The following is a 25,329-nucleotide window of genomic DNA, read 5'->3' as shown; positions in this document are numbered from 1 at the left end:
ACACGATGCTATCTGACTTTTCCTGCTTCCTTCAACTTGTTCTGACATTATTGTCTGCTCAAGTGACTCTTGTCTTTTTAGAATGTGACCGAAGTACAAAAACCTCAGTTTAGTCATTTAGCTTCCATTGAAAGTTCAGGCTTGACTTTCATCAGCGATGAGCTGAAGATCATGGATCATAACAGTTCATAGCGTGCATGGACAGGGACTAGAATTCCACCAGTCCATCAAACGGTTAACATAACTGCTGTGAATCTTCCTTCTTTTTGTTGGCTTGATTGGGATCCAGCAAGTGGGTTCTCACTTGTACATGTATGTAGAGTTGTGAATTTTGAAGATATACAGAATGAGATATTCGTCAACTCTCTCACATTCTCTTTATATGAAAAAAAACCTAGAAGCATTGAGAGGATGAGCAACATCTTCATTCTATATGAATTATGTTGCTCATTATATCACCTCACGTGGAATGCTTGAGGTATGAATGTGAGCCCAGGAGGAAGATCAGAGACTGGGCGGAGCTCCCCTAACAAACAAAAGCCACCAAATTGAGTGAAAGGATCTTAATATGTAACATTGCCTGGATGGTCCAGCCAATCTCAGAAGCTAAGCGGGATCAACACAGGTTACTACTTGGATGGGAGACCAAGATCATTGCACAGAGCAAGGCAATGGCAAAACCCCTTTGTTGTGCGCTTCCTTTGTAAAACCTCTTGAGTCCATAAAACACTGTGACTTGTTGACATTCTACACATACAGGGGGAGAGCAAAGGAGACCAACTGGTTTGTAGGAACCTTGGATTAGATTTTGAAGGATTTTAAATTACTTTTCATTGGTGGGATTTTTTTAAATCATTGAGCTTTTATACTCTTCTTATGAGAATGTCATCTGCATCACTAACATAGATGCTCCTAAAACTGATGTGGCTGAGAGAATACAGGCATCTTTGGGTGGGCTGCAGCTCAGTAGCACAACATCTGCTTTGTATCCACTAGTCCTTGCTCAATCTCTGGAAAACAGAACACACTTCTATTACTGCTATGCATCCTTCTACCTGGAAACCATAACATCATCACTAAAAATCTAAAGTAATGTGAATTAACCCGCCAATGACTGAAGCACACTCATTACCTGTGGAATCTTGTAGGTGCTCAGAATGGTTGCCATGTGATAACAAAAGCTAGCCCTATGGTCCCCGATGGCTTAACTACGGATTGTTGATGGGAGCTACACTTGTAGTTGGGGATTAAATCTGCCACCTGTGCAGAGAGGAGTTCCATGGAGGTAGCCTGATAAGGTCCTGCTTAGCTTGGAAATAGCTGTTGTAGAGGCTGAAGCCAAAGCGTGATGTTAGGTAGCAGTTGGGGGTTTTCATTGATCCTCCTGAGCAGCAAATACCAAAGCCAGGATGTGCTGATAATTCTGAATCAGGACCCTGCAATCACAGTATTTATTGTGAAACTGATAAGTGTGTTTCAAACTGTGTGTCATTGGCTAAATTTCAAATTCATATATGCTTGCCAGCAACTTTGCACTAAAAGACAGATTTGTCCCCAATGAAGGGAATTTGGGGAATATCACTGGAAAAATATCTGGAGACTTTAAAATCCCATCCCCCCAAACCAGTGCATTACCAGCAGCTACTGGTCAATCAGGTTCAAATACATATTTTGTGTGCTTCTTTGATTTGCTTGGTTTTCTTCCACACATTTGCAATCTGCCTTGTGCATTTGAGCACTAAAAGGCACTGAATAAATGTTGGGTTTTTTTGCTGCATCTCTATACTACAAAGTACCTTTCAGCTTATTTGATCGATTCAACAGGGATCACCATTAATGGGGAAAATAAGGCTTCAGTCATCCTCTGTTGTGTCGAATTCATTTTGTTTTGTCCTGAATGCAGTTTATGTTGTATTTAATAGATACATTTGTATTTACTTGTAATGCATGTTTATCATGTGAAACGCTTTGGAACAGACTCTATTTTATCTAAAAAAGTCTTAAACATAAGACATCTTCGAAAGACAGTTGAATCTCACTCATATCACAACAGTAAAGTCACTTTGTTTGCAATAGTGATTCCCCGCAGTCTCGATTCTTTGTTTACAGGAAGTGATGGGGCATGTGCGAGCCATTTTACTTCTGTAAAAATAGACTCCTCCGTCCATAATGGAGGCTTCCAGGATCAAAGGGAGAAGCTCTCTCACCCGCCCATTTTAAGTGTCTGCAAATCAACTGCAAGAGTTAACTGGCTGTAGAATAGCAAGGGCTTCTTCTGTCAGCCTGGAATTTGGATGGGTGGATCATTTGCATGAGTACATTTCAGTAGAAAAAACTAAAAGCAAACCTACATCCAGGTACACTGAAAACAGTGGGAACTTTCTAGATTGCCAAAGGGCGATTTCCCACTGGCGATTAATCCTGGGAGAGTCACCCGAAATATCCAGGTTTCCTCGCAATCTCCCCACTGCTGAACTGCGGAGCACAGATCAGTCCCGTTTCTGGCCCTCCCTCACCCCATCACAGGATTTTCCTGGACCTGCTTGTATATGCACCTTTGGGGGGGGGGACACTCCAATGGGAGCTAATAGAAGATGGGGGCTACATATTTGAGGGTCCAAAACTTTGGCCCCCAAGAACAAAACTTCACCAAAACAAAGTGGTATCATCATCAGGAGGGTCTCCTACTGATACCACCCAGGTTTGGTGAAGTTTGGTCCAGGGGCTCCAAAACTATGGACTCCCAAAAAGGGTGCCCCCATCCCCCATTGTTTCCAATGGGAGCTAATAGGAGATAGGGGTAACACATTTGAGGGTCCATAACATTGGCCCCCATGAACCAAACTTCATCAAATCTGGGTGGTATCGTCAGGAGGGTCACCTAAAGATACTCTGACATGTTGGTGCTGCTAACTTAACAATTGCACCCCTGACAGCAGGCACCCCCCCCCCCCGCCAAAGGGGCAGGCCTAGACGTCTTCACTAGAAACATGCTGCAGTGAGGATGTTGGAACCTGGATGAAAAGATGCCGATTCTTTTGAAACTTGGTTGTATCTGGATTAAATTTTCAGTGGGAATTCGGCCAAAGAGCTAAAATTTGTGGTTTGCTAATAGTTTTCTTGAGTGAGGACCCCGTGTAACCTCAAAGAATTCTGTAGACCTCCCAATATGATAGTATTTTTACTGTAAATATCCATTGCTTGAGAAATAAATACTGACACAAAGTTTAAAATGGCAATGCTTAGTGCATTTGGGGATTCATGGATCCATTGGAATAACTCTGTAGCCCTCATAGGGTGCTTGGACCCAGGCTGAGACACACTAAACGAAAGCAGAGGAAACATCCATATAGTGCAAATAAAATAAATCTGCACTTTAACACAAAAGGTGCTCTGGATCACAGGAAGGGTAATGTGCAGCCCTTTGGAAGAAAGGCAGAGATGTGAAATTGTATTTCACTACCAAAGACAAAGAAAAGAAAAACTACACTCCAAATCACTGAAAAGAGAGCGAATAATATTCCCTTCCTATTTTTTTTTGCACACTTCCCACATTATACTAGTCACGGTATTAGTAACTGTTCATGAAGAAATGCATAAAGAAGAAATCAAACTAGCAATCCTTAGGGCACGAATGGATTCTCAGATCCCTTGCAATAACTCCACCGTGTCTGAGAAAATCCCTGGCCCTTAGGCTGAGAAAAACAGAAGTAGGATAGAATAAACACCACAAAAGTGCAAATAAAATAAATCTGCACATTGACACAATGCTGGTTATGGATGACAAGAAGGGTGAAGGGCAGCCCTTTGGAAGAAAGGCAGAGCTCCAGGAATGGCATTCATTTAATCTTTAAATCCAACTACTTACATGTGCTCACCAGTTTCAACCTGGGAAGGATCGTGATCGAATGCTAATGCATCAGAAGAGATGAAGATTTGGGAAAGAATGCCACCGATGATAAAATCCCCCAACTGGTGATACTTATGCATCATTGGGAGAGGGTCATGGATGGTGCATTGAGCACCAGGAGCATCACACACTGCCCAGGGCAGAAGCACTAATACAAAATACAACACTACCACTATCTGGCTCGATAACCTTCCTCCTGGACAGCAGTTCGATTCCTCCCACATTATTATGGAAGTGTCTCTTAGCATCAAATGGCCACATAAATGGCCCCTGACTTTATCCAGCCAGTGAAACGGGCCAATGGCCAAACTGCAGCCAGCTTCAAGAGATATTAGTAGTATCTTTCAGGTTGCTTTACATCTTCTGAATCTCTCCAGAGAATTGGAGAAAGCACAGGTGGTGGATAATTTCAGAGGCCGTGGGCAGCAACCCCGAATTATGACTTCTCTGTGATACTTCATAAGAAAAAAATGTTTACTTCAGCTCAGAAGAGGTCTTCTTCTGGGACAGCCGATTATCAGGAGATTATCAGCCGATTATCAGGAGATACAAAGTTCAATGGTTTGGGGGAAGGAGACTAACACACACACAAAATCACTGTGCCAAATCTATGATACAGCATCAGATTATTCATATGTCCCAAAGTGGAGCAGTTTTTCAGAATCTTAGTTGGTAAATGCTTTAATGGTCAATGAGATACTGAAGTGTTAAACTATTCACCACACGTACACCATTCCCTTTTATTGTGGATTCCTCATAGAGGTCAGCTAATGGAAACATTGCAGCAATAAAACAATGCCATAGTCCTACCTATTATACTCCAGTTAAGAACACTGTAGATTCATCACCAGGATCACAGGCCTATATAATTAAACTTCAGCAAGAAGAAATTTAATCAGCCAGAACACATATCCCTCTGTGTGTGTGTGGTGTGTGTGTGGTGTGTCGTGTGTGTGTGTGGTGTGGGTGTGTGTGGTGTGGGTGTGTGGTTAGGGGAAAGAATCTGTGAAGTAAATAAGACCTGTGAAGTAAAATGACAGGACACAAGAACTTGACAAATATTTTTTTTAAAATCTCTTTTTTTCAGAGTGTAACTGGCAGTAAAATTAAAAGTTACAAGAGAAAAAGTACAAACCATTCTTTATCAGAATATGATAAAACAGAAGAAATATGCACCGAATTAGTCATGTATCAAACCCCAAAAGTCAATAGAAAACCCCTCTAATTATGTATCTGCTCAAGGATGATGCCTGCCACTTTCACTCTCTGAGGCCATTGTTAAAGCCACTCTCCTGTGGGGCTACTCAAAAAAGGGATGCTGATGAGTGCAGTAGGCCCCTTAAAAAGCAGGAGAATGGTGGCCGAGAAGGACTTAAAGGCTCTATTGGAGAAGACCTAGAAGATAACAGGTAGGATAAGGTGGACATAAACCCCCAACCATTTCTATTTGAGTGCAAGGGACAGTGCTTTAACCAATGTAGATCTCTTTGTTAGCGTTGAGAAATACATTCTTAGACAGATTTCCATGCACTCAAGAACAAAAAAACAGAATTGTTACCTTGGGTGCTGTGTGGTTTCCGGGCTGTATGGCCGTGTTCTAGCAGCATTTTCTCCTAGAACACAGCCATACAGCCCGGAAACCACACAGCACCCAAGTGATTCTGGCCGTGAAAGCCTTCGACAAGAATTGTTACCATTTGTATGCCCTCAAAAAAAGAGATATGACTTGTTCTCTTCCATCAGTAAAGAAAGATGTGGACAAGGATGGGTCAGTACAATCCTAGGCATCAGTTTTTGGAACTGAAGGGTCAACAAGAACTGAGATCCTTCTGACTGTTGATTCACAGGAGAAAATGGTGGTTATATTATTTGCCTCATGGTCTACAGCAATGGAAAGTGTGACATCTTCAGTATTAAGGAAGTGTTAGGAATACAGCAATGGAAAGTCCACAGGAAAGTCAGGCGGAGCGACTGGTGGACTTTTCCCTGCTTATGCTGAATGGTAAGGTTTTACATCTTGCCTCAACTGTCAAGAGGCTGGGAGTAATCTTGGACCCAGCGCTATCACTAGAGGCCCAGGTTGCTCAGACAGCCTGGCAGGGACGTAGGTATAGATTTTTTAATAGGGGGAGGGATTGGGGGTGGTGCCTCCCAAAGCCCCGCCCCCAGCCTCAGTGCTTATAAAAGCAGCTCTCCAAGGCGGGGGACAGCAGACTGCCCTGCCCTGCCCTCCCCCCACCCACCAGATGGGGTCCCAGCCACCAGCCCCTTTTGCCTTCCCCTCTGGGCAGAAACATAGCTAGGAAAAATGGATCCTGGTGCAAAATCTGAGTTTTGTACACACACCCCCACTGTGATGCTGGAATCCACCCACAAACAGCATCACTTTCAATGGTGTTTAAACTAGAGAGCCCAAATTCTTCCTTTAAATCCACCTGAAAGGGAGAATCTGGGGTCCCCAGATTATCCCCCACCCTGAAACAGCATCACTTTCAATGTTTAAACTGGGGACCTCAGATTCTCCCTTTAAATCCATACCGAAGGGCGTGGATTTAAAAGGAGAATCTGGGGAAATTTGGGGGCTGACTGTTGTCAGGGAGGCAATTGTTAAGCTAGCATCACCAAACTTTCAGGGTATCTTTAGGAGACTCTCGTAATGATACCACCCAGGTTTGGTGAGGAAGTTCTGGTTCAGGGGGCTCAAAGTTATGGATGCTCAAATGTGTAGCCCCCATCTTTTATTAGCTCCCATTGGAAACAATGGGGGATGGGGCACCCATTTGGGAGTTCATAGCTTTGGACCCCCTGCACCAAACTTCACCAAACCTGGGTGGCACCATCAGGAGAGTCTCCCAACAAATTCCTGAAATTGTGGTGCTGGTAGCCTAAAAACTGTGCCCCCTGCAGGCCAAAACCTGAAAAACACTAAAAATACAAAAAAAACCTCTACAAGCGGGATGTTAGGAGCTTCATACATGTAATGTGGGGGGGGGGTTGAACCTGAGAAAACCTCCCCCACTTACCTACATAATGCAGCCCGGGCAGCATTTCATCATCTTTGGCAGGCATGGCAACTGGCCCCATACCTCTCCCATTCTGACTTGGCCACAGTGATCCATGCAACGGTCACCTCCAGACTTGATTATTGTAACTCGCTTTATGTTGGCCTGCCTTTTGACTGTGATGATCTGGGAACTTCATGAAACTTCTCGTGCAACATGTGGCAGCTGGGCTTCCCTAGCTGGGGCATCTTAGTCAAGACCTTGGATGACACTGGTCCTAGTACCATCTCCACTAGCTGTCCATTGGAGTTCCAATCATGTTCAAAGAATGTTAGGTTTTAATCTTCAAGGCTATAAACAGCCTTGGGCCTGCATACCTGAGGGACCGCCTCTCCCCGTATTGCCGTGCTAGGTCCCTCCTTCTTCAGGGGAGAACCTATTAGAGCTCCCTAGTCCAAAAGATATCCAGCTGGCCTCCACAATGGTCAGGGTTTTTACGGCCCTGGTTCTACCTGGTAGAACAGGCTTCCTAGGGAGACCAGGGCCCTGTGGGACTAGCAGAGCTTCCTCACAGCCTGTAAAACGGACCTATTTTGCCAGGTGTTTGGTACGCCAGGTTACCGTTTAACCCCGTTATGTCTAGACCTCTTGTGGGCACGATATGAGGGGTGGGTTTAGTCACCATCTGCTGCTGTATAGTTCTTCCTATGATGATAGCTGTTTTTCTTGTTTCATGGTTTTAATATAATATGTTTTTATAGTGCTGAATTATTGTACAGTTGGTTCTGGAGGGTTTTCCGGGCTGTGTGGCCGTGGTCTGGTGGATTTTGTTCCTAACGTTTCACCTGCATCTGTGGCTGGCATCTTCAGAGGTGTATCACACAGAAAAGTCTGTTTCTCACTGTGTCTAAGGCCCTTTCATGGGTGAAGATACAGCACCCTGGGACGCCGGCAAAAAGCAGCCCGTCCCAGGGAGCTGTTGCTTCTGCACAGGGGCTCGCCTTTCCTCCTGTGGCGCCAAAGAGCCACTGTGGTTGTTGGGAAACAGCGGCTTCCAAATGCTGCCATTCACATGGAAGGCGCCATCCCTCCCCTTTCCCCCCAATCCAACTTCGTTCTCCTGCAAGAGCCTGGCACCGTCCACGTCAGCGTCAAGGCCGGGGACACACCCCTGCCCTGCGACACTGGAAGGCGATGCGGCCGCGGGAGCATGTCCCGGACGGATGCGCCAGGAAGATGCGTTGATCAGGCGACAGTGCTGCAGCGCTGGCCGTCCTCGTCGACGGTAGTTTTTGAGACCATTCGTGCGAACGGTCCCAGGGGGGTTGGGGCGGCGTCATGTACCCCAACCCAACCCCCACCGTGGCCGTGCAGAAATGGCCTAAGTGAGAAGGGAAAGTTTAGTGTGATATATTGTCCATGTCCCAGGGTGGACAAAATCCACCAGACCATGGCCACACAGCCCGGAAAACCCACTAGAACAAGTTGAATCCGGCCGTGAAAGCCTTCGACAATATATTGCACAGTTGTTCACCACCCTGAGCCCTTTGGGGAAGGGCAGTCTAAAAATTTAATAAATGAATAAAAATAAATAAATAAATAATAAAGTGTTTAAATAGTGTTGCTTCTTTAGCCAAGCTGCCATTTGAGGGGCAGTTTCAGGTAGTTTCAGGTTAAGTTAGAACCAGGGGAAAATCTTTTTTTTTTTTCTCTTGACCCACGCTGTTACTGAGGTGGTTCATCTTGGCAGCTAGAATTCAACTTAATGAATATTGGCTAGACAATTACTAAGACTGGCAACAATAGTGGGAGTTAATAAACTACAGGTAAAGCTCTTAGTGATCATCCTGGAACATTTAAAATTAAAGACCATTCTGAAGTGTCCCATCATTGACCAGAACAGGTGATTTGGGTTAAAAACCCACTGATGGTATCTGTGTAAGGGAAGAGAGTTTTGAGCTTAGAACCACTTGGCATGCCTATTGCTCTAGAAAGCTTCCTACAGCAGAGAGAAGAACACCAGATATATTCTTTATTTAGATTCTCTTTATGTAGGTTGCTCCTTCTTTAGTTTAAGTCTGTGGGTCTCAGCACCATGATATAGCATTTGGGGAAGAAGATACATCCCAGTAAGCCAAGCACTGGAGGTCCAGAGATGGAGAAGACTTCCACAGCGACCACATATATTTCCCACTTGGTGCTGGCTACAATAGAGTTCCCAGGACAAAAGGTTATCCATGTACGCTGCAGAAGACCAGCATGCTGAAGGTGATGGATTTGGTTTCATGGAAACTATCTGGTAACTTCCTGGCTAGAGGAAGGCCACGAGTGAAGCTCACAGCTAAGCCAGGCAACCCCATTGTGAAAACCCAAGACACACAGTAAAAAACATGGCCACTGGACCCTTCAAGTTACATTCCCAATAATGATTTCTCCTAGCCTTCTGGAGTGCATAGTCAAAAGGAAATGGGGAAAGGGAGGAAAGGTTGCAAGCCACACAGAGACAAAGTGAGTGGCTTGGAGAAGAGGAGCAGGAGAATTACTATCAAGCAAGCCAGCCTTCTCCCACCCATTTCCTCATCCTGGACTCCTGGGCTTGCGTAGCCAGTATACAAGGCTACACAATCACAGTGATGGTTTTGGCCAACACACAAGAAACAGCCACTGAAGGAAATGATGCCAAACGAAGCTTGACCAGGATGAGGCAGGTCCCTTCTCTCAGGTCTTCCAAGGAAGAGCAAAGCACAAAGGAAGCAATAAAAAGGAAGAGAGAGACGAGGAGAATGTAGGAGAGGCTATGGGTTGTTGGCCTTCCTGACAATAGGTGTTCTGGTGCTTCACAAAAAAGTTCCCAAGACCCAAGCTGTGGTGAAAGAAAGGGAAACAGCCAAAATAGCCAAACTAGTCCCTAAAGGCTCTTCATAAGACAGGTAGCTGACGTCTTTGGGAAGGCATGAATCTTGGTGTCTGTTAGGATAACGATCTTCAGGACACTGGAAACAGTCATCCATGTCTGAAAAATAAAATATTGGTTGCTGCATGGGATAGACTTATCTCTAGTGCTTCTGTTTTTTGATTGTAAGGGTACAACTGGAGGGTTGCTTGGCTCATTATATTGGTTTTGTATGCCCACTCTGAGGCCTGTTTCATGTATGGGACCCGGTGGAAGGCTGCACCCATGGCATACACCTTGATGCTGGGGAGAACCCTGTGACCCATTTTGCTTTGCTTCCAGTGTGGAGTGGAGCCTGCACTGAACGGCTGTGGCCGCGATAGATACTGCCTTCGCATGGAGGTGTCTCCATTTTCTCTTTCAACATCCCTTCCCTGCACAGTGATGAGGGGACACACCTCTGTGGCCAGGGCAACACCTCAAGGGTTGGAGGCAAGGAAGCATGACCCCTCTTCCCTGCAGAGCTGCATTGGGAGGGAAAATAAGTTGGAAAACAAAATGGACACCGATGAACTGGACTATACATCCCAGGGACGCTCCATCCTCCACACAACCCAGTGGTGGGTTAAAATCGAAGCCAGACTTAATGAGTTGGGCATTTCCTTGGAGGACCTGCTAATGTTAACAGAGCAGGAGGTCTATGGGGCTATCAAGAAGAGACTTTTTGATAGAGAGTCTCAACAGGTGCTAAAGGAAGCTAATAAAACCTGTTCCCCGATCTCTCTGGGAATACCTGTGGATAGATTAATTGTAGCCCGGTACCTTTATCTCTTGGTTGAGGCCCAGTGGCGTAGAGCAATCACCTTAGCTAGGTGTAATGCCCTGCCTTCTTCCTTTAGCCTTGAACGCCACCTTGGAATTCCACATAAAGAAAGGAAATGCCCGTGTGGCATGGGTTCTGTGGAAACAGCATCTCATATGCTGTTGAATTGTCCTTTTCATGAGATAGGTAGGAAGAAGCACATAATCCCCTTCCTGCATGGAAGTGAAGGCACTACAGATGAACAGAAGGTTATATATCTTTTAAACAGCCACAACTACGAGCTGTTGGAAGCGGTGGCAAAAATTTTAAATGGTGTAATTTTAACTCGTCAGAAGTTGTAAAGGCTGTTATTATCTTGCAATGTTAATGTTAAACTATTTATATGCCATTAAAGGTATTCGAAATCGAGAAATCGACACCGAAAAGCTGCGCCTACCACCCAGTGCAGTTCACATGGCACTAGGTGCAAAACAGTATTTGTGAAAAATCTTGCTCATTGAGCAAGTTTCACAAACACCGTTTCCTTGCTGGTTGGTGGGGGTGGGGGAAGCATAGTGCTGCCTCCTTGCAGAGGTGGCAGCCATGCAAACTGCTCCCCGGGAATAATGTTTTTACCGTTCCTGGGGCGCTGTTTTTGACCCGTGTGGAATGGGCCTCAATCTTGCTTTGCATGTGAGAAGTGGGATCAACTGTTCCAATAAATACATACGTATCAAAATAGAGTGCAAAGCAATCAGCACGGACTGGAATGAGGAATTATTATTATTATTATTATTATTATTATTATTATTATTATTATTATTATTATTATTAATTATATGATACAACCGGCCCTCCCTCAAGGGCATCAGGCGCAGTGAACAAACAGATAGATAGAGCCCAACAAAATCAATAATCATTAAATGCCGGCTCTATGTATATTTAGAAACCAACTTCCCATTAAAAAGATGCAGAAGCGTTCTAACGCCAGTGGGTATATCGATGGATGGCGTCCCTGCTAATACATCCCTAAAGGGGGGGGAGAGGGGAAGAAGAGAGGGAGAGACAGCAGGGTCCACCAGACTTTTTAAGAAGGGGAGGGGAGGGGGGCATCAAGCTGCGGATCTCCCCAAAGCCCGTGGGAACAATCTCTGTCTTGCAGAGCCCTAGGCGGAAATCATTAAGATCCCGCTTGGAGGGCCGCCAGAGCATGGAGATAGAGTGTTCCCACTGGCAGGCAGGGCCAGAGCTGTAAAAGCTCTGGCCGGAGTGGAGAGCCAGCCAGCATCATTGAAGGGCCAGGGATCACACCAGGTAGGTTGGCCTCTGCTGAGCGCCAATGAGGTCCGGTTTAGGGGACGTATGGGGCAAGACGGTCCCAGAGGGTATCGTGGAGGAGAGTCCCAGGCCGCTAATAAAGGCCTTGAGGTCAATACCAACACCTTGAAGATGATTCGGAACTCAACTGGCAACCAGTGCAGAGCTGAAACACAGGCTTAAATATGATCTCTGAAGGCACCTCTCCTGTGCTTGAGGCGAAAGCCGCAAGATTGAGACTTTGAAATGCAAAGAGGAGTTCAGACTCTTCTCAGTCAGTTATATTTGTGGCAAGTCAGACTCCAGTTGGGTACAGAAGCTGCTGGAGTTTTAGTAGTCAACTTGGCAAGGGAATTCTTACTAAATGAGAGGAGGTGGTCTTCTACCCCTAAGTACGATTCCCCTCACTTCCCTTCATGAGTATGTTGTATTTTGTTTCTTTTTTTCCATCAAAGAAAACGCTGTACATAACAGTGCACACACTTCAGGGACTCTGTCAAACTTCATCAATATCATTGCTTAAAAGTGAATAACATTATGGAAATGTGTGTCTATCATACTATTCATGATCCAGATTACAGTTCACATATTCTATTACTTCTATACAGTGTATGCAACTCCTCTTACCTATCTGGTTTGTAATCTTCCCTTGTGGACATGGAATACAATCGTAGCAGCAAAATGGTTTCCCTTCTTTCTTTGTCTTACTCTGACCCGACAGGCATGGCTCATTACACAGGGAAAGGGGCAGCGTCTGTCATCAAGGAAAAAGAAGAATGTTGAACTATTCAAAACATATACTTTGGGACTAATTAATCACAACACAAGCCGTTATTGGCATATAAAACAGGACAAATTTTTAAAACAAAACAAGGTTAAGAAATACAGTTAAAATTACTAATTTCCAGTATAAAATTTGCAACAGTTTCACAAAAGAACACATCAGAGCTGTTCAGGAGATTGGGTGTCTTATAACACTCATGCCACTGAGAACATTGCAAGAAAATGGAATTCATGTATTTCATGCATTATCTTATTGTATTTAGGCATAGAAAACAAAAGAATGGTCCAAGTGTTTCAAACTGGTGAAGTTCTATCATTACACATGAACAAACTCTTTTTAGAATGTTACCATATTCTTGAAATCTTACCTCCAGCAGAGCTGATGGCAGCACATTTACATCTTACAGTAGCCAAGGCTCTCTCCTCTGGGTGGGATTAATCCCAGCAGATCTAAGGCATATGTCTGCCATAATTCCAGCATGCTTTCGCATGGGATTAATAATGTAGTCGGAGAACAGGTTGTCTTGGCAGCACGAGTCAAATTATGAAAATCAAGATCCAAGAGCCTATTGTTACTTAACTAGTCTGAAGGCTTCCACCTTTGTGAGCATAAGGAGTGATTCCAAGGGAAAACCAATAGCTTCAACCTTTCTAAAGATCAGCATTATACCATTCTGGAAATAAAGAGTGAAAGTCTGAAGTAACAGAGAGGAATATAGCTATTGGATCCCCACTAGAAAAATGTATATGCAGCCAATATTTTATGGCCCCTTATCCACATGCCAAAGGGTTTCTAGAGTTGTTTGGCCCATCTCATTAATGCAATAAACGAGCATAAGGCACACATCTAGGGAGCCCCATTAGTTTCCGAAGGAATTTGGAATGTAATAAATTAAATGATTTATTTATTGCCAAAATCCAAATTGCCAAAATCCATACAGTAGCAAGGAGCCAATCCTAGCCTCAAAAACCTTCAAAGCCACAGGAGACTAATTAATCAATAGCCAAGTGTTTTCTTTCTACCAAAGCAGAAAGAGAACACTTGGCTACCATACCCTTGGTATCAATTCAAAATCCTCAACTTCTACCATTCTTGGAGTCTTTTACCCATAACTTTCAAGTCTACAGCAATATGTACACATCCCCTATGTTCACCAACTATCTTTAAGAGTGCAATGTCAACATTAACCCAAACAAATTCAAAGATACACACGTTGCACTCTGGCTGGGTCTGCAAGATCGCACAGATTACATCACAGAGGCAAACCGCCAACTAAATGATGAACATTATTATTTAAAATTGCAGGAGGATCCAACCATGCGAGTAATGAGAGTGATTTCCATCTCAGTCCAGGAGGCTGAATTGGCGGGCTGGATAACAACGAAGGTGGCAAGGTTCCTAATTAATAAATTCCCAAGGGTTCTGGTATTTTATACCCTACCAAAAAAATCCCACAAGGTTGGGTAATCCCCCCACCCGGAATGACGCAATAATAGTATCGACGGCAGTGGGCTCAGCTATAGAACCGCTGGCCCAATATATCGATACGTTTTTACAACCATATGTAAAACAAATGCCTGCATATCTAGGGGATACAGCGGACTTGATCCAGAAACTAGAAGGATTTGATTGCCCGATGGGAACTACGTTAGTCACATTGGATGTGACTTCTTTATACACCGTGATTCCACATGAGGAGATTAGATTAGTACTGTATGATGTATTAAGTACCAGAAGTAATACTCTACCACTTAGCAGCACTTTCTTATAAATCTAATAGAATTAATTTTTTTTGGAGAATAATTATTTCAGATTTCTGTCCCAATATTATTTACAAGCGACAGGCTTAGTGCGATAGGGAAGTAATTTTGCCCGTCAGCAATGAAATTTGTATATGGATAAAGTTTGATACATGAATTGATTTTAAATGCACAGGTAAATCCGCTTCTATAGCACTATAAAGCTTTGTTTCTGTTAAACGCATACATCGATGATTTGATATTTATTTTCGAAGCTCCGTTTAATTTTGATGAGTTTTCTTGGGCATGGATTTAGAAATGCACAACAGGATAACTTAAAATTTAGTGGGCAGGCGGACCAACAAAGAATTAACTATTTGGATACTACCATATATGTGGCTGCTGATAGAAAAATCGCTTTTAGGCAATACCATAAGCCTACTGACTGCAATAAGAGCCTGCATTTCCGGTCTTATCATCCTCGACGGCTGCGCAAGAATTTACCTTTTAATGCCCTCTTAAGGGCAAAACGGAATTGTACAGAATATGGGGAGTTTTATGAGGAAGCTACCCACCAGCTTAAGAATTTTTATAATAGGGGTTATCCCACTGGATTATTACAAAGTGCTTGGAATAGGATAACTAAAATAGACCGGAGTACATTACTGAGACCAAAATCACGGACACAAAAATCCAGACTGATGTGGTCAATGGACTATACACCTATGTATGAAGTGATAAGGAACAGCATACTAAGGAATTGGCACATGGTTAGAGATTTACCTGGATGTGATTTACCCCCATTAATAGGTCTACGCCGAACAAGAAATCTGAGACAAACAGTGGTCAGGGCAGACTTGCTGGATAAACATGGACCAGCTCTGACACAATCTGGACATTTTCCTTGTAACCAATGTGCACAGTGCCAATGCTCTCTATCAACTGCAACAATTGATATACCTGGATTAAATTTGCAATGGCGATTGAACTCATATACGTCATGTGACACACGGAGATGTATATACGCAATAGTTTGCCCTTGCCCAAAACTTTATATTGGGAAGACGTTACGCCAGATTAAGACCAGGGTGGCAGAGCATCGCAGTTGCATCAGAACTGGCAAGCAGGAAGCTCCTTGGGGCATTTCCAGGAATTACAACACAGTGAAATGGACCCACGTTTTTGTGTATTATATCATATGCAAGAAGAATTTTCTGGGGGCAATGTGGAAAAAAGGTGGTTACAAATGGAAAATAGATATATCTTTAAATTCCAGACAGATAGAATAGGTCTTAACAAAACGCTGGATTTTGCATGTCATCTGTAAGATTGACGGCAGCTGCACAGGTGGTTTCAATTAAGGCTGTCTTACATGTAGCTCAGTCTATGAGTCAGCAAAAGACAAACGGAAGGCAGAGATGGAAGCAGGCAACTCTGAATAGAGAGCCAGTGAGTAATGGGAATACAGATAGATGAGGTGGACTGGTGCAAGAAAGATAGGGAATAGGCATAATTTTGATTTCAGAATATATGTATCTGTGTAATCTTAATTTCAGATATACCCATTAGGAGCCTCAAAAGAACTGATGGAAGTTGTTTGAACATATGGAGCATACTGAGGAAGGCATGTGAAAAAAGCGTTCTATCTGGTGCGAGACGTTTCTATGGACTATATGAAAGTGAAGCTTTGGTTACTGATTGTATGAATATATGAAACTGCTACATGAAACTGAAGTTTTGGTTACTGATTGTATGAATATATGAAACTGAAGCTTTGTTTTCTAAATAGAGAACTGAATGGACTAAGAGACTATTAATGTTTAATTATAAGAGTTGAAAGACTGATGTCTTATTGAGAAGGAAATGTAAATATTAATAGAAGTGTTGAATGGAACAATTAAATATAAGATCAATATATAAGAGCAGACCCAGCCAGAATGCAACACATCCCCTATGTTTTCATAACTCCCTCTTAGCTTGGCAGATCTAAATGTGTTTCTGGATGAAGGATTCATTATGACTTTGGGCTCTAACAGATTGGTACCGTTTCACACAGTACACATACAGCCTTGACACTGTTAGCTACCCAGTGCACATGAATCACCCTCGTGAGGTAACAATAGAAGAACACTAATACACCAGACTGGGAATCCACCTATGGGTATACTTCCATTCTAGCATTCTTAGGAATTCTTCTTCATTCAGGAGATATATTCCCTTCTTTTTTATTTATTGTCACCTGTGGAATGGCTTACTACTATTTCATCTTCAGCCTTGACCACTATGTAGGTATTTAACACATCCAGAGTGGATAATTAACACACAGTTAAGGGACTTGATGTTAATGTGTAGGAATCTGATTACAAAAGCTCACAAAACTCTCCATCTCAGACAGATACCTCCTCTCTATTTAAGTCATCTGGGTGTTCCATCAATCAAAACACAGGTCAGCTTATCTAATCAGGGAGCTTTCCTGTTCCTAGGATGTTACCCCCCCACTCTGTTGTGACAGCACCTTGTTCTATGACTCAGTTGGAGTTTTAAACCTCTATTTTATTGTGCAGTTCATCATAGCAAGCAAAATTAAAATGGGGTTTTCTCCTCAAAAGGAGAAAACAGCTTCTAAATCAACTCCAAGTTTTATTGTGTTTGCCACTTGACCATTTGAAGTCAGAATTCCTGGACTAAAACTCATTGATACTTTGTTGGAATTAGCTTTACCTGATTGCCTGCCATGGCAATCAATTTTCCACCCCTGGCTGCAGGCCCCCAAGGCTGGTATTTACACCAGCTGGAGTAAATGTGTACTATGAAGCAACCATATTCAATGCTTTGTCATCATTTTTGCTAAACCTAGAACTTGTTTCACTACTTTTCTAGAAATGGTAGGAATTCTCCTGATCTTCTGGAGTTTTATCATAGAGATTGTGGAATTTAGCAAAGCGTTTCGCTTCAAGACGTCCATTATCCACGCCTGGGGGTGGCGGTAAAACGCCTTCAGGCCGCCAGTGCGATATAGCGCCGCTGCTGCAATGCAGCAGCGGCGCACCTGACTGGCGCTTCCCTTCCCCAGGGCGGAGTCAGGTCAGGCCGCTAAACAACAACCCTTTAAAGGGTTGTTGTTGGGAAAGCGTCTTTCCGGGCGGCGCTTGCGCTTAATCCGCGCCATTGAAGAGGCAGCTGTCTTCGCTCACTCCGCCATTGTCCCTGCCATCGCTTGTTGCCTGCTGGAAGTCTCCGGCCCACACTGTCCTCCGACCTCCAGGGGTCAAGGAAGGCAGCGTGGGGCTGCTTGACGGCCAGCAGGCTTAATTTGAGACACCGGTGGAGTGGGCGGATCGGAAGAGATGCCGTCGCGGCGAGCCACCTGCCAGATCGCCGGCTCGGCCGCCTCGTTCATGCGAACGGGCTTGCGCCCCCACACCGCCAGAACTCTTGGTGGCATGGGGGCGCATCCTGGCAGTGCGGAAACGGCCATAGAGATGGAGCAATTCGTATCATAGAGACTGGGGGATAACACAACGTTGCCTGATATTAGCATACCACCGGAGGGAGAAGCTAGGCTACCAACCTAGTTGGAAGAGATATACTTCAGAATATCAATAATGGACCATGGTTCTTAAAATGTGCTTGGATCATACCTGGTTGAACCTGCTGGGCCATATAATAGCCTCTTCATGGATAGTGAGCACTTTGTGTGAGGGAGCCCCAGGGTCTATCTTCCCAACTTTGATTTTAAGGAAGGACTGGTTTGGAAATGTGACCCAATTTATAATATCAAATCCAGTTTCGAGCTCTCCATTTTGGTTGAAGGCAACCTTTGTCCCAGCGCTGTTATTGAACGAGACGCCTCTCAGAAAGAAGTGGAGCTAAGCAAGGAGAGGGAAAGCAAGCATTAGATTGTTGTAAATAGTGGGCATACACAACTGGCTCTGTGTTGTCTTAAAGACAAATATGAAGAGAATCAAGTGCTCAAGTTGAGAACAGTGTTTCCAGTTAGGTCTGGAATGGAAATAGCATGAAAATCAATGCAGACGAAGGAGGCAAATACCATACTCTATGTACATGACCACCAAATAATTGGCGGGCACATGGTAGATTAATCCCTTGGACCAATTAGGGATGTGCAACCCCCCCCCCCCCGTTGCATTTTATTGGATTTGTGTTTACTGGACCCAATTGTTTTTCAGAAAATCCAAAGAAAGATTGGTAAAGGTTGGATTATGAGGTCCAATTTTATGGACCCACAGACTGCACCCATTCAATATCTATTGTTTCCAATTGAGGAAAAATGAAGGGTCATAAAATTGGACTTCCTGACCTTAACTTAACCAGACTTGGCACTTCTTGTTGGGAGGGTCAAGAGCAGCTATGTTGCAGATCTGGTGCCTCTATCTTGAAAAACAACCCACATCCCACAACAGCATTGCAAAGACGCTGTATCAGCTTTTGTGGTGGGAATTTTCTCTCTGTGGCCGTTTCCGCACGGGCGGAATATGGCGGCCTGGGGACGGCAAAAACGCCGTCTCCAGGCTTCCATTCGCACAGGGGGCGCAGCTGCATCACAGCCGCACTGCCCTCGCGCCGCCCTCGCGCTGCGAAGCCGACGTTTCCCCAGAGCGCTCGGAAGCGCTCTTGTTGGGGAAACGCCGCCTCGAAGCCGCTGCCGAGCGAACGGCAGTGGCTTCGAGACGCCTTCCCCACCCTCCTCGCACCCTGCACTTACCTGGAGCAGGCGCGCAGGGCCAGGGGGGCGTGTCCCCAGGCCTCGGCGACGCGCCGGAGGCCTGGGGACATGCCGGGTCGGCCGGGTGCCGGCGCTCTGTGGTGCCGGCTGCCCGGCTCTTTCCAGGACCGTCCGTGCGGACGGTCCTAGCGTCGTCGGGTCGGCGTCAAGTACACTGACCTGGCCGCTTCCGCATTCGTGCGGAAACGGCCTGTGATTTTCAAGTCTATGGGAAAATATTTCTTAGTTCCTTTCTATATTGGTATTGTGATATGCTTTCATAAGTTTATTTACAGTGAGTTTTAGTCATAATGCTTCACCAAACTAATTTCTGAAACCATGTTCTACATATCCCATGGGCATAAAATAGAAACTATGGCAGACCTGGAACACCGTCATTCATAAGACCAATTTTGTGAAGACACATCTTACTTTTCAAACTAGTATATGTTGATGTACCTACATGTATGGAGAACTTTCTACATGTAGATCAATCTGAATTTATTGAAATGGCTTTCTATATGGAAACTTATCTCTCCCTCTCCCTGTAACCCTTCATTTGCTCCCAGGAACACAACCCTTCATTGTGTTCACAGGAACACAAGGCAACAGGCTATCAAAAGGAAGCTCAAGCTGTCCTGTCCTGAGAGAGATTATTTCTACATTGTCTGTGACATGATGGGCCTACAAGTACAATGAGGTTTCTTGCATTGCTCTACTCAGGGTATTACCAGAAATGGCTGTTGATTCAGAAGCTTATTCTTTTCTTTATTGCCCATGACTGACTGTTTGAATCTATGTAAATGCATAGCATGTAAGGCATAGGCCACAGCATAGACAGCATCATACACACTGTTGCTGTGGTCAGTCATGCTCATTTCAAAAACGGTCTTGGGAAGATTCTCCAGTTTCTCCCACCCAGTGCAAATTTGCTCTCCATTCGCCTCCTCCATGGGTTCAGACAAAGTAAAGGCAAATGCCTTTTCCCAGAAGTCTTTTATAAAGCCATCTTCATTGTCCACTGTAGGGTTTCTCATCTGAATAAATTTTTCGAATCCAACCGACTTCTTGGAAGAAACTGAAAGAGAGATTGCCCCATTGATGTACTGTATGCTCCACCCTCTTTGAAAAGCAAGTGATGTGAACTCCATTTCAGCAGTCATAATCCAGACTTTTGTCTTCACGGGTTCATCGTCAAATGCTAAGAAGTGCAGCAATGTTCTCACAACTGCCATGGTTTCACTTTCACCATAGACAACTACTACATTGGCTGAGCTTCTCATGGCAACAATAAACGAGTCCCTCCCTTCTGATATCATATCTGCAATTGCAGTGGAAAATTTTACAGAGGGAAAATTTTCTATGAAATCAAAGCAGATGTTTCTCTTGAAAAACATGGGAAGCACATCGTGTACAAAAATTTCCCCATTGTCATCATCTGTATACATCACCCCAATCCATGTCCAACTGAAATGCAGCAGTAATTGGAGAATCCCCATATATTGATGGGCTCCATTTGGAAACATATGGTGGAAAGAAGCAGGTTGGCTTTGGTCATTCTTAAGTGGAGTAGAAGCATATGTTACCTAAGAAATGAAGGAGATGCAAAGACCCGTTACAAGAATAAAAATTAATGTATGGTAGGTGGTTGAATTCCCAAACTGTAACAAATGAATTCCCATTCTGAGTTGGATGCAGTCAGCTTTCCGCCTCTGCCTTGGCTAATTTCTCTCTGTACACCTTTGCACAGGAGTTAAGAACATTAGAAAGAGCCTGCTGGATCAGACCAGAGTCCATCTAGTCCAGCACTCTGCTACGCGCAGTGGCCCGCCAGATGCCTTTGGGAGCTCACATGCAGACTGTGAAAGCAATGGCCTTCTGCTGCTGCTGCTGCTGCTCCTGAGCACCTGGTCTGCTAAGGCATTTGCAATCTGAGATCAAGGAGGATCAAGATTGGTAGCCGTAGATCGACTTCTCCTCCATCAATCTGTCCAAGCCCCTTTTAAAGCTATCCAGGTTAGTGGCCATCACTTATATCTGACCTAAAACAAGGGAAAGCGCCAGGCCCTGATGGCCTGCCACCTGAACTCTTTAGAAGATTCCCGGAGTTCTGGGCCCCTATTTTGGCTACCCTGTTTACCAAAATTAACAACAGTGGCTGTATCCCTAAGCATTGGACTGAAGCTATCATTGTACCTCTACATAAAAAAGGCGATCCATCAAATCCATCTAACTATCGCCCCATAAGCTTGCTTTCAGTGGCTAGTAAGCTTTACGCAAGGTACCTTATGATACGTCTCACTGCCTGGTCCTCTTCAGTGCTAGGCCCGGAACAGATAGGATATGCCACAGGTAAATCCACCCTTGACCATTGTCTGGTTTTAAACCATTTGGCGGAGAAATATTGCCACCCCAAGGGTGGGAAACTCCTTGTGGCTTTCCTAGATTTGAAATGCGCATTCGACTCTATCCCCAGGAATCAGCTGTGGGAAAAAATTGACTGTGTTGGGAATAGACCAGAGATTACTGTTTCTTATTCGCCAGTTGTATTCCTCAACTACCTGTCAAGTTCGTTGTGATCGTGCGGACCGCCTAACTTCACCTATAGTTTCTAACAAGGGAGTCAAGCAGGGTTGTATTCTTGCTCCTCTCCTGTTCAATCTTTATTTAAATGACCTTGCTCCTCATTTATCTCAGACTGAAAGTCACGCACCCATTTTGGGACAAAGACCCACATGTGCACTTCTCTATGCAGACGACACTGTGTTACTGTCTCGGTCCAAGGTGGGCCTGCAAAGACTACTTCAAGCCTTTGCGACGTACTGCACAAACAGTGCCCTGTCGATTAATTATAACAAATCCAAAGTGCTGATCTTTTCGAATTCAAAAAACTCAGCACGTGGAAAATAAACGGTACATTGATTGAACAGGTCCATTCATACAGATATTTAGGAATCACCTTCCATCATTCCTTAACCTGGACCTCTCATATCCACCAGACTCTCAATACAAGTAAAATCAAAGTGTTGGCAATATCCAGATTTTTTCACACCAGAGGCGGTCAATTTTTTCCTGCCGCAATGGAAGTTTTCAGTTAAAACTACTGCCACAATTACTTTACGGAGCTCCAATCTGGGGAGCAAAACCGCTGAGAAATTAGAGAGTGTTCAATCTTTGTTTCTTCGCTGGATTTATTGGGTCTTCCAAACTCAGTCCGTATCAAGTTCTTTGTTTAGGAAACCGGAGCCAAGACAATTTTCCCCGGGTTTGGCTCTCTTTGTTTAAATACTGGCTTAGCCTTCATTATAGAGCCCTCCCGGGCAGTCTCACATATTTTCTGTTAAGCGACCACTTCCACTCCACCTGGCACACCAAAATTATCAAGCAAATAAACAACATAGGTGTATCTTTTGACCAACTCCTACTGATGGACGAAAGACAGGCTTTCGGAGTTTTGAAACAACGTACTCTTGACATTGAAGGGCAGCTTCTCACAGCTGGAGCCTGCAGAACTTGTTCTCCCACATTTTATGGCATTTCACCACCATTGCCAGGTTTTATGGCTAAATATATGAGTAATTTAATCAATCCACATCTCCGCAGATATTTTATGCTTGCTCGGCTAAATGTGTTACCGACTGCCCAAACAAGAGGCAGATATCATGGCATCCCACAGGAGAACAGGACTTGTTCCTGTGCAGCGGGCCTACCCGAAACAACTGAACACGTGCTCCTTCATTGCAAAGATTTGGCAGTCTATCGGTTGCTTTTTCTCGAGGCCATCTTGAAGAAATTTTCAGTGAGATCAGACAAGGAAATAGTTTCACACCTGCTTAGTGACCATCATCCCCACACTACTGAATCAGTTGCCAGGTTTTTAACAAAGGCACTTGGATCAAGAGTGAAACCTTTGTGTAAATTTTAGTCAATTGGTTTTAACATAATCTGTATTTTACCACTCTTTATATGCCATTAAAGGTTTTGTATTTGTTGTATTTGTTGTTGTATTGTGAGAAAGAGAGAAAAATTTATCTCTCTCAACATTTTCTACCCCATGCATAATTTTGTAGACTTCAATCATATCCCCCCTCAGCCGCCTCCTCTCCAAACTAAAGAGTCCCAAACGCTGCAGCCTCTCCTCATAGGGAAGGTGCTCCAGTCCCTCAATCATCCTTGTTGTCCTTCTCTGCACTTTTTCTATCTCCTCAATATCCTTTTTGAGATGCGCGACCAGAACTGGACACAGTACTCCAAGTGCGGTCGCACCACTGCTTTATATAAAGGCATGACAATCTTTGCAGTTTTATTATCAATTCCTTTTCTAATGATCCCCAGCATAGAGTTTGCCTTTTTACAGCTGCCATGCATTGAGTTGACATTCCCATGGAACTATCAACTAAGACGCCTAAATCCCTTTCCTGGTCTGTGACTGATAGCACTGACCCCTGTAGCGTGTATGTGAAGTTTGGATTTTTTGCCCCTATGTGCATCACTTTACATTTTGCTACATTGAACTGCATTTGCCATTTCTTAGCCCACTCACCTAATTTATCAAGGTCCGCTTGGAGCTCTTCGCAATCCTTTGTGGTTCTCACCACCCTACATAATTTGGTATCATCTGCAAACTTGGCCACCACGCTACCCACCCCTACTTCCAGGTCAATAGATCAATATTTAAATAACTTCTTCCAAACTATAATGTAAAATTCAGCACTACACTTCTGATATCTTGGTAGCCCTTTTGGTTGATGATGGAGCCAAGGAACAGAAAATCTTGAACACTTTCAAGTTTTTCATTATACATGTTACAGTTGTATAATTTTCTGTGGTTATTAACCACATCTGTTGATGTTCAGTAATCCTCCTTTGGCACTTTCTGTTTTAACATTCATCAGCAGTGAGCTGAAGATCATGGATCATAACAGTTCATGGTGTACCTGGACAGGAACTAGAATTCCATCAGGCCATCAAGTGATTAATATAACTGCTGTGAATTTTCCTTCTTTTTGTTGGCCTGGTAGTGACCCAGCGAATGAGTGATCACTTCTACATGTATATAGAGTTGTGAATTTTGAAGATATGCAGAATAAGATATTTGTTAACTCTTACATTCTCTTTATATGAAAAAAAAAAAAAAAAAAAAGAGCTAGAAGCATTGGGTACGCTTTCCGCGATGGCCATTATTGCTAAGGGGTTGGAGTGCGGCATACATGGTACGCTCGTTGCAGGGCAGGCGTGTCCCAGGCCTCCTGGTGGCGCTTACCGGATGATAATTACCGCCCAGAGATGGTAGGTCCAACCCGGTCAGGGGAGGATAAGCCTTGCCGAGCCGCTGCCGTTTGCACGGTAGCTTGGCTTTCGAAGCTTCGCCGTTTTCCTGTAAACCTCATTTTGGGAGGCTTACGAGGGTGAATGCGCGGGCTGCTATGGCAGCCGCGCCCTGTGCGAACAGACTCCCTGGGGATGGCGTTTTCGCCATCTCTAGGGTGCTGGTAATGGAGCTTACGTCGGCTTGAAAGGGCCTCAATTTGTGACACTTTGTTAATGTATATACTGTATATATTTTCTCTTTCAGTTAAGTAAAGTTCTAATTATGTTTTATGAACTTCTGAGGTAACACTGCTGGTCTTTTGAGAGATAACTATTCTAATTTGATGTGCCGCACAGTCTACATTTCTGCTCGTTAGTCTGCTTGACAGGATCATTTGTTCTAAATATACCTGTTGTTCTTCAGAATTGACCTTTGAGTGGCAAGCAGAACATACTTCTATTTCTGTTGTGCCTCTTTCTACCTGGAAACCATAACATCATAACTAAAAATCGAAAGAAATGTGAATTAACAGCCCATGACTGAAGCACACTCGTTACCTGTGGAATCTTGTAGGTGCTCAGAATGGTTGCCATGTCATGACAAAAATTTGCTCTTGGTCCCCCGATGGCAACCACTGGATTGCTGAGGGAGCTGCACCTGTAGTTGGGGATGAATCTGCCCCGTGCAGAGAGGAGTTCCATGGAGGCCTGATAGGTCCTGCTTGTGCTGAAATAGTTGTTGAAGAGGCTGAAGCCAAGCGTGATGTTAAGTAACAGTTGGGGGTTTTCATTGATCTCCTGAACGGCAAATACCAAAGCCAGGATGTGCTGATAATTCTGAGTCAT

At 44.1% G+C, this 25,329-nt stretch overlaps 1 protein-coding gene across 1 annotated transcript in view; it reads right to left on the bottom strand.

Annotated features, from left to right (window-relative positions):
• The window catches only part of LOC125440572 (vomeronasal type-2 receptor 26-like), a 38,582-nt gene extending 13,253 nt beyond the window's left edge, over positions 1 to 25,329 (bottom strand). Inside the window, exons 1-5 of the mRNA XM_048510441.1 lie at positions 25,042 to 25,329; positions 19,905 to 20,759; positions 12,552 to 12,678; positions 9,798 to 9,925; positions 8,371 to 8,387 (exon numbers count right to left, since the gene is read on the bottom strand). Coding sequence (XP_048366398.1) covers positions 8,371 to 8,387; positions 9,798 to 9,925; positions 12,552 to 12,678; positions 19,905 to 20,759; positions 25,042 to 25,329 — 1,415 coding nt within the window. The remainder of the gene's footprint in view (positions 1 to 8,370; positions 8,388 to 9,797; positions 9,926 to 12,551; positions 12,679 to 19,904; positions 20,760 to 25,041) is intronic.

Source organism: Sphaerodactylus townsendi, linkage group LG11 (genome assembly GCF_021028975.2).
Source record: "Sphaerodactylus townsendi isolate TG3544 linkage group LG11, MPM_Stown_v2.3, whole genome shotgun sequence".
Classification (NCBI taxonomy): domain Eukaryota; kingdom Metazoa; phylum Chordata; class Lepidosauria; order Squamata; family Sphaerodactylidae; genus Sphaerodactylus; species Sphaerodactylus townsendi.
Note: the sequence above shows the minus strand (reverse complement) of the source record. Positions and strands in the feature narration are given on the sequence as shown.